This window comes from Mytilus trossulus, chromosome 7, assembly GCF_036588685.1.
Source record: "Mytilus trossulus isolate FHL-02 chromosome 7, PNRI_Mtr1.1.1.hap1, whole genome shotgun sequence".
NCBI classification, from domain to species: Eukaryota; Metazoa; Mollusca; class Bivalvia; order Mytilida; family Mytilidae; genus Mytilus; species Mytilus trossulus.
Window position 1 is genome coordinate 44509256 of NC_086379.1, and position 10873 is coordinate 44520128.

Here is a 10873-nt window from a genome sequence, read left to right on the forward strand (position 1 = left end):
CGAAATCAACTGCATTATGGGATTGTAAACATTGGAAAGCGGATGTAGCACGTTGTCACTGATGATGCTGCTTTATATCCCTATTTATCAAGCATAAACCCACAACAACAATGAAAAGAGTTGTGTCACGCTTAATTTTTGAAATATTCTTCTATGTCAAAATGAGATCTTTAATTTTCTTCTTCATTTCAGTTTTTACTATTCTTAGTTTTGTTGCAGTTGAACATTTTGCAAAGGGGGACCTGCCAATTTTGTTATGGTGGACCCAACAAATATATCCACATCCAAGTGACAACATAACGCTAATAAGATGTGGAAACGTCAAATGTTATTCTACAAAGTCAAGAGGATATCTGGACAATAAAAACACAAAAGGGATCATGTTCTATGGTACAGGAATAGATCCTTTAGATTTACCTCTCCCAAGAACTCAAGACCATGAATGGTGCTTGTTTCATGAAGAATCACCATTAAACAACTATCTCCTGTCTCATGAACATTTCATTCAACTTTTCAATCATACTGCTACATTCAAGCGGGAATCAGATTACCCAATTACTACTCAAGACATTTTTGCATTAGAGTATCTCACAGAGCGTCAAGCAATTGACATCAAGGTTAAAAATGAAAAACGTAAATCAGAAGGATTTGCTTCTTTAATGTACACTCAATCTCATGATGATGTACCATCATTCCGTGATTCTTATGTGAAAGAGCTAATGAAATATATAGATGTAGATTCATATGGGACATGCTTGCACAATAAAGATCTGCCGGAAAATTTAACAAATCCTGAGGAATCATTCCAAAAAGATCAGTTCCTGGATTTTATAGCTGAATATAAATTTCATTTATCATTTGAAAATGCTGTATGTGATGATTATATGACTGAAAAATTAATGAGACCTCTACATTTAGGCTCAGTTCCTATTTATTATGGCTCATCTAAGGCAAAAGATTGGATGCCAAATAATCATTCTATTATAATGGTTAATGACTTCAACAGTCCCAAGGAGCTTGCAGAATTTATTAAATATTTAGATGAAAACGATGAAGAGTATTTAAAATATTTAGATTTTAAGAACCCAAATGGCATAACAAACACATTATTAAAGGAAACACTCCAAAACCGTGACTGGGGATCACATGATCATAAATATTATTTTTACAACATTGAAGATAAAGTTGACTATTATCAAGGATTTGAATGTCATGTTTGTCGTGAAATTCATAAACGAACAAATGCTTTAAAGGAACATGAAAAAGATCCATCTAGGTTTCCAAAGCCTCCACCTAAAATGGCTGACAATTCTCATCTTGGATGTCCAAAGCCATTTTCACCATTGTCAGGTCATGAAATGTAAGTGACTTAGTCAGTGTCTTTTTAACATTTTTCATTTACCATCCTGGTAAACAGGAACACTTGAAATACATGTACAACCAGTTACATGTACCTTGTTTATAAAAGTTATAGCATCACATCTACATACATGTATGACATGATCTATAAGAAAAACAATTCAGGTAGCATCACATTCATTATACCTGCAACTTTTTAAGAAGATACTCAATTAAGGTTCGTGGTAGCACAAAACAAAGACTTTTTTACTTCCAATCTCCAACCTTTAAAATGCTGTTACTTTCTTAAGACTGCATATACATTAATGAAAGAGGCACTACAGAAAGAGGTATATATAGAAAGATAAAAGATGAATCTTTTAAACAAATGAAACATTTTTGTTATGTAATCATTAATGATTATTTAATCAATTATTATGCAACTAATGGCAAATTCTTGATCAGTTCACTTGAGTGAATTTAGCTCTATCATCTCTATAGCTATACTGGAAATTTTAACGAAATCTTTATCAACACAACAGGAGCTACAAAAGAGTGTCTCAGATTATTGCTATCATATTCCATTCTCTCATAAATCTTTAATTAGTGTAAACATCCTTACCACATAAAAGTAGATATATATATATCAGTTTATATATAATGTTTGATTATTGTAAAATTTTACCTATACATTCAATCCAAAATCTGAGACACCCTTTTGTTGATAATAGCTCTAGAAACAACATATAATAAAATCAACCCTCTCAGGGTATCCATGAAGAAGCTTATTTCAATGGAAAGTGGAAATTTCTTGTAAAATTTGTAGACACAGTTAACATTATAATTGATTACATTTATAATTGTTGTATAATACTATAAACATTGCATTAATTTGAAAGAGTAACCTGTTAGCTATCTATGAATTTACCACTTTTATAAATTTTCAAGCATTATAAAGAAAGTTACAGCATTTAAAAACTGGGGAAATAGAGGTATACAATCTTTGTGTTGTGCTACATGTATCTTAACTATAATATGTATACACTGATAGCAAAGGACGACACATTGTCACATCCTCATTTACAACACTGATCATGAACTGGCTAGGTTAATTCTACCTGATTTCTGGGTTTTTATCACCAACAGTTCCAGACTACATGTATTATTTTTTTAAACTGTACATCTCTTTATAAAGTTTGAAAAAGGGAACTTTTAAAGGTTAAACCAAACGCATATACATTGTGCTGTAGTTTGAAAGAAAGAAAAAACAGACACCAGGACAAAAAGAAGAAAAAAACCCAGAGAAATAACTTACACCAGAGGTTAGGATTTAATAATTTGTCAGGCATTGACTGGCCTAACTGTCTTAAAATGTTTATAACTTTGCATGTTTTTTTTTCCTGATGGAAGCACAGTATGTGTATTTCATATTTACAAATTTATATTTTCAGACCTTCTTCACACTGGTCATTTACATATGAAGATACAAAGACAGTAGCTGATGCAGTTGTAGAAATGTTGCGTAGAGGAGAGGAAGACCCATCTCTAACATACATGTACTATACTCAACTAAAGAAGAAACAGAAACAGAAACAGAACTCTCAAAACACTGGAGAATTGTGATTTTACATTCTGACAAAGTCACTGGAATATTTTGTTCATTGGATTTATAACTCTGTAACCGAAATACTTTTCCTTGATCGTTTTGTATAAATGAAAGAGATTGGTGTGAAATGGCAACCCAATAACAATCAATGATAATCAAAAGACTTCAAGAGGGCAACAATAAACAATTGTTTTTACATTATGCCAATCTTTGAATTGTCCTTGATCTAAAAAAAGTTGTGAATCTCAAAATTTAACAAATGTTTAACTTATAAATTTATGGGCTGACAATTTTTTTCAATGATTTGTGGATAAAAAAAATATATCAATTTTCTGTATTTACCATAATCCTTATAATTACATAGTAGTATGGATACTCTTTTTGTAGCAAAGTATACATTTATTTTAAAGAAAAGGTTGGTAACTTTTTGATGAGCTCAGATTCACATATACAAAGTTTCATTACTGCTGGGATGAGAAAAGAGATTCAATTTATTATATCCTAATATGATATGCTCCGAAAAAACAGTTTTCAAATTTAAACTGACCACATTCTCAGTTGATAAAAAAATGTAATGAGTAAATCTATTGAGTTATCTCCCATATTACAGGAACAAATGTAATGAGTTATCTCCCATATTACAGTAACTTGTTTGTTCTTATAAAAGCAATTATGATTATGAATTGTACATTAGTTTCAATAGAATTACTATAATTCGTAAGTTAAATGAACCTGTGTATTACAAAATTTTCAAAGTGCAATAATATAAAATCAGCAAAAATGCTGAATAAAAAAATGTGCCATTTTGTACATGCCAATAATTTTTGTTGTTTCATTGGAATTTCATAAAATCCTTTGAAACATAGATTACCCACTTATTTGTCTATGTTGTTCTAGTGTTGATTGTTTACAAAAATTCCTTTACATCCTTTTCAATCAAAAACAGCCTGTATATATTTATTAAAGTCAAGCACACCTTGGAAGAGGTACATTTGTACTAGAAAAGACCCATATTTGTATTTATTTGTGTCTTTATTTAAAGACTTGTTTTAGGGAAATCAGTGGCTATATCACATTCAGTTATCCCTAAACTTTTGTCAGGTACAGAACTAGCAGATACAAAAGTATAAGGTGAAAGGCTGTGGATTTTCTGTCAAACTTCCATGTTTAACATTAATGCAAAAAGGTACATAATCCTTAAAGAATTGATTGAAGTTTGTTTGTTTTTATTTTGCAATTTTAGGGACAAAACAACTATTTATCCTTCAGTAAACTTCCTTACTTCTTTGTTTTAAGCAACTGATTACACAGTATACCTAAAATATCAAACGATTGTAATTATCTACCTTCAAAATTTTTGTACAATTGTACAATGTGTCAGCAAATTATTTATAACAAATATTTATGCACCTTCACCTAAAGTACTTTAGTTTTTGATATAGCTTCATAGCATAATCTGTTACTTATATTTTTTATAATGGATTTTTATATTTCTAAATATTTTGTATTGGGGCCAGCTGAAGCATGCCTGTGTATGTGTGACTTTCTCACTGTGTTGAGAACCCATTGGTGGCTTTCTTCTGTTTTTTGTTGTCTCTTTTTAACATTCCAACTTCCAATTCTCAATTTTATTGATGCACATTTATCTAAAGTCCTTTACTTTTTGATATACATGTAGCTTCATTTTCATATCTGCAACTCTGTATATTTATTTACTGATATGATAACTGTCAATATTTTTTGGAAGAGATGGTTGATACCAGTCCAAGTACCACAGTTCTCATGGCAACATGCTTTATTTTGTTGCAAATTATCTCCCTTTATGATCTTTTATCATATACTTAGCATTAATATGATAGCTTTTGCATATGTGTAACGAACGGAAGTACACAAGCCATAATTTCCCACCCAGGCTGATAACCCATATCAGCCCGGTCTGATAACCCATATCAGGGGCGTCTCGTGCAAAAACCCATAACAGTGCTTCTCGTGCAAATTACTTCCGGTTTTTCCGGTACCGGTTGTTTACTTTGCCATTGTGACGTCAGATAATTTTTATGACGACGTCAAAATTAACGTGAACTTTTGTGGGGATAGTTACTGGTTTAAAAGTACTTGTTAACAAATGCCATTGGCAATTATGAATCATTTTATAGTACATGTAGTACAACAAACCTGGAGTAATAATGACCATAAAACTCTTTTCTAAATTTTCAATGTTTCAAAATGTTACCATACATATATATGGAGGTAGAGATGCTTTTGTTGGACAATTGTAATATATATTTGATTCATAACTTAACTTCTTCATAAAGTTTTTGACTGTTTTAGTTGTTGCATTTGTTAACAGTTTATTTGCCTTACATAAAACTATTGTCGGAAGTATATGATAAAGCGATTAATACATGGCCTTTTCCATATCAGCCTGGGTATCGTCCCTCGACCCATATCAGCGCCTCGACTCCGTCTCGGGCTGATATGGGGGTCTCGGGATGATACCCAGGCTGATATGGAAAAGGCCATGTATTAATCTCTATATATCATTATTATGTCATCAAAATGCTTTTATACCAGTATTGTAAAATTAGTTATATTATATTATAACTACATGTACTATTATAGAAGGTAAATTATTTACATTTGTAAACTTTCTAAAAGTTTTATACTTAATAGATCTTTTTATTTTTACTTTTATATTTTATCTTTATTGTCTCAAAATTGTGTCTCTTAGACATTTATATGGACATTACAATTTTATGCATAATCAAATTATGATCAGTTTCAACAAAATATAATTATTTAATAAATATGTTTGAGCAAAATCAAAAAATGATAATTTCTATTAAAATATTTTTTTTGATAAATATGTTTTGCATAAACAAATCATGATCAATGTATCAAAATATCAATATTTGTTAAACAATTTTATCATAATCAAATTATGATAATTATTATCCAAATATAAGTATGATTTATAATGAGTGTACTTTAAAGGTTTTGCATAATCAAATTATGAAATTATAATGTGTCAGTTGTATTGAAATATTTTTATAATGGTTAGATAAATTTACTTCAAAACTTTTGCATAATCAGAGAACATGTACAATCAGTTGTGGAAATTGTACTAAGTAAATTGTACTTAAAAACTTGGATAATCAGATTATGATCAGTTGTATCAAATATTATTATGGGTGAAATATTTTGTACTTCAAAGGTATTTACATCATCAAATTATGGATCCAGCCATATAAAAAAGGGGGAGTCTAACAGTATGTACCTATTCAAAAGCCTTAAACCCATCCCTTTGGATCTACAACTGAATTGTCAGTTTGAGAATGATTGTAGGTGAGGGGTATTCCAACCGGGATAAAAAGGTTTTTTTTCAATTATATGTTCCTATTCAAATGCTTTGTTACCCCCACCCTCTTTGGCAACTGAATTGTCTGTTGTATCAAAACATACAATGTAATGCGTTGAGCAGATGTTCTTATAGGTTTTTGGCATAATCAATTTATAATCAGTTGCATCAAAATATTATTAATTATTGGTTTATAAATAGATTGTGCTTTAAAAGATTTGCATAGTAAATCTGTGATTAGTTTATCAAAATATTTATTCTGGTTTAATAGATTGTACTTAAAAAATCTAATTATGATAATGACTATATCAAATATTATTGAGGGTTGAATACTGGTAGATTGTATTTTAATTGTTTTTGCATAATAAAATTATGATCTGTTGTATGGAAGTTATAATATGGGTTAAATTATTAGAATTGATTTTTTGATTTTTATATATTTTGTACAAAGTAAATTGGATTATTGACTATTTAACATATATATACATGTACTTCATTATCATTTATTTTTGTATCAAACTTGTTATTTTGCTATCTGTGTTCAAACATTTCAGACAAAGTTATCCTGTTGTTAGAACTGAAGATATTCACCTTTTGAGCTCACCTATCCAAATGGACATAGTCAGTCATTGCCGTCACCTGTGCCATCATTTGTTGTTGTCATAAAACAATTTGTAACAAAAATGTTTGGCTTAATGGTCACAAGGGATGAAGGGAATCACTCATGAAGTTCTGAGTTTTTTTATTTGCTAATCAACAACATGATCACATGGCTAAACAAAAAGAAAATAAAGATCATATTTTGAAAGTATGTATCATGTTAAGTAACCAGCAATCAATGGATCATATATTGAAATGACTAAAATGTTAAGAAATATCAATATCTACCTACTTTCCTTTTTCCCAAAAATTATCAGCCGACTTTAGATGTTAAGCCATTCCCCCAATCATTAATATTTTGTTTTTTAACCTTTTTTCTTAGACCACAATTACAGAGATACTGTAAGAGTTAGAATTATCATCAATTTAAAGATCTCAAAAGAAGTCAACCATCCTGAAAAAAATCAATCAACTCAATTAAGGAGTTCTAAGACCTTGAGTTAAAATCTTGCCAATATTTTGCATTTTGTTGCCATTTTCATGAAAACAGTTTTACAATAAAATAAAAACTGAAAACAGCAGAAATTTTATATTTGGTTTCACAAAATAAAGAAGATTTGGTATAATTGCAAATGAGACAACTCTTCACAAGACACCAAATGACAAAGAAATTAACAACTATAGGTTACCGTACGGCCTGCAACAATGAGGAAAGCCCATACTGCATAGTTAGCTTTAAGAGGCCTAGAAATGACGAATGATTATTTTCATAAACTCTAATACAATATACAAAGAAACAGCTCAATGTAAAGATATCTAATCCTCAAAATAGAAAAATGTTTATTATTACCAAATGATCAGTCATAGGACAAAATAATCATTTTAACCATTGTTTGGTTATTATTTCCAAATTATCATAGATTGAGAGAAATGTAAACAGCAATTTGATGAGCAAGATGAATCTACAACAAATAATGTAATGCAAATTGTCAATCACCAATTTGATGATTTGTTTTCTACAATTTTCTTTAAGGTGGTACCTAACACTACAGGGAGATAACTGTAAAGTCAGCTTAACGTTTTACTTATGTTGTGTTGTAAAGGGAATATTAAGCTTCTCAATGATCAAAATTGGTGTTTATCAAACTGCTGTATTACCAGTGTAATTTTTCTGATATTAAAAATGGTTGGTTCAAAATTTTTGAAATTTTTATATTTTTGTCAAAGTGTCAAAGTAAGTAGTTTGTCAAAAGTTTATGAAAATTAAAAGAGCCAAATTTATAATAGTGAAAGTGTTTGGTACCACCTTAATTGGGTATTATCTCGAAAATATAAAATATATCGAGAAATACTAAAAGACACAAACAAATTATTAGCAGATCTACAAATAAATCAGTATAACCAAGACTGTCAATCAACTCTGTGTAATAGTTATTTCTTTCAAATTACAATTTTAACCTGTTTTCACATATTAGATATTTTCCATGAAATTGTAAAAGATACTGTACAGAGGAAACAGAAAAACTGATCAGGTAGCTCATTTATCAAAACCACAGAAAGATATCAAGGTAAGGTTACTTGCCAGACAGATATGGACTTCTTCCAATGATGCTGTTGACAATAAATTGTTGACTTGTTACTTGGGCTTAGAAAGTGACTATAAGCATGTTTCTCAACCATAGGCACTTGTCTTAGAAAAAATTTCCTGTATACTTTAATATAACACTGTTATATTAAGGTATATAGGTAACAAAATGAGACGAGTGCCTGTAATTCTAAAGGATATTAGCCAACTGTGCAAGGGCTGTATAGCCAGTCAAGGTTGTTAAAAGCTTCCATTTGTTGTACAACTGCCATTCTTTTCATCATTAGATTAAATCTAGGTTAATAAATCTTGTTTAAACACTTGTGCATATATTTTTTAAATATTGTTCAAATATAATGATCCAGACTTTGAGAGTTACTCACATTTACATAGAAATTGAAAGTTAGTTCATATATTAAATGAATACACCATATAGTAGTCAGAATTTTAGAGATAGACAATAAAGAAATGTGGTATGATTTTAAATGAGAAACTACCAAAACACAGTTGAAATGAAAGGAGATTAAGCAACTCAAAACCATCTTTATTTTATAGCTCTTCTGCCTTCTGATATTTAAGGCTCAAATGCCATTTTCACTGCTAATACATTAGAATCCTTATGTATCATATTTTGTGAGTGATTTTTATTTCAGACAAGACAAAAAGTTAAAATTTGAATCCATCTTTTAATTCTCACAATTGCAAATTATATATTTTAGTGATTATTGTGGGAATATCACTCAAATGAACTTCAAATTTAGATTTTTTTCAGTACTTCAATTGATGATGAATGCTTGCATCACATAGTTTGAAACAGCTTTTCTATACAGAACCTTTCATAGTTGTGTACATTATTTTAAAGTTGTACTAATCAATGACAGAGGACTGCCATTTGAGGTCAATATCTCTTCCTATACCTTTGATCTACTGTGCTAAAATACTCTTTTTGCGTGATATACCCACAAATATCAACAAAATATACACTGAAACTGCAATTTGCTTAATATTTTTAAAGAAACATAAATGATCAAAAGAACCACTTTCTTACCAATAATCTTTCATATAAATGGCAAGCATTTCCTTTGAGAGGGTAGTTAGAAGCCCTGTTTAAATTGGTAATATTATAGATGGTTGGCTAGCAATTTAGAAACGATGTTGTAGAGAGAGTTGTACAAATATGCAAGTTGTTTACAGGCACACTTAACTATTATAGGGGTAATTCGTTTAATAGGATGAAATCAGAGCCCTTTCTTCATCTTATTACATTTATATGGTTTTTGACTATAATTTTTAAGAAATATAAAATATAGCAATTATTGTTAAGTCCCTGTTTTATTACTTTACTTTAATGAATTGTCTACTAATTATTTCTGCCATCTTAATTCAATTTTGAAATATTTGATGCTAGCTGGTAAGATCTTAGAAAAAAGTTAACAAGCTAACCTCTTATTATAAGTAAAAGGAAAACTATATTTGGTATGTTTGTACCTTTCAAGGTCCTCATACCCATCAGACAGTTTTCACTTGACCTCAACCTCATTTCATGGATCAGTGAACAAGGTTAAAGTCCATATCTCAGATACTATGAGCAATAGGTCTAGTATATTTGGTGTATTGAAGGACTGTAAAGCGTACATGTCCAAATGGGAGTTGTCATATGACCTTCACCTCATTTCCATGGTGCAGTGGCTATAGTTAAGTTTTAGTTTTGGTCTGTTTTTCTTATTACTATATGCAATAGGTCTACTTTATCTGGTGTATAGAAAGATTGTAAGGTGTATATGTCTAGCTGGCAGGTGTCATCTGACCTTGACTTAATTTTCATGGTTCAGTGGTCACAGTAAAGTTTTTGAGTTTTGGTCTTTATTCTTATACTACATGTATACAAGGACTTGTATAGATGTATATGCAATTCGTTTATAAACTATGTTTGGTGCAATATCATATTTTATGATCCATATGGCTGTTGCACAGGTATAATTTGACCTTGACCTCATTTTTACGGTGCATTGCTCCTGAAGTGTAAAGTTTTTGTGTTTGGTCTGTTTTTCTTAAACTATATGCTTTTGGTCAACTTTATTTGTTGTATGGAAGAATTGGTAGCTGTACATAAATAAAAATGAAACAGGAACAAATGGGAAGCCCTGATTTAAACCATGCATCTACATCAATCAATCGAAAATTAATTATTCAGTCAGTTAAGAATTTGGGGTTAAGAACTGAGTGCTCGTTATAGTTGAAAGCCCAATTTTGGAGTGGTAAAATTTTGGATTGGTATTTAAAGTTGGTCCGAGTTGGCTTTCAAAGTGGTCCGAATAGTCTTTAAATGGGTCCGAATCTTCTTTGTCCGAGTTGTTCTGATAAAAGTGATATCCACTGTTGTACA

The 10873-nt window shown here is 30.2% G+C and overlaps 1 protein-coding gene across 1 annotated transcript; it reads left to right on the top strand.

Annotated features, from left to right (window-relative positions):
- Nucleotide 1: 1 nt before the first annotated feature.
- On the top strand, nucleotides 2-4775 carry LOC134725141 (alpha-(1,3)-fucosyltransferase 11-like). The gene is made up of 2 exons (XM_063588706.1): nucleotides 2-1360; nucleotides 2790-4775. The coding sequence occupies exons 1-2, from the start codon at nucleotides 111-113 to the stop codon at nucleotides 2959-2961; spliced, it is 1422 nt and encodes a 473-aa protein (XP_063444776.1). The 5' UTR covers nucleotides 2-110; the 3' UTR covers nucleotides 2962-4775.
- The last annotated feature ends 6098 nt before the right edge of the window (nucleotides 4776-10873 follow it).

Excerpts from the sequence above, each read along its gene's own strand:
- LOC134725141 (XM_063588706.1), top strand. The coding sequence starts at position 111 with ATGAAAAGAGTTGTGTCACGCTTAATTTTTGAAATATTCTTCTATGTC. Across the intron at positions 1,361-2,789 it reads CCATTGTCAGGTCATGAAAT|ACCTTCTTCACACTGGTCAT; the intron begins GTAAGTGACTTA and ends TTATATTTTCAG.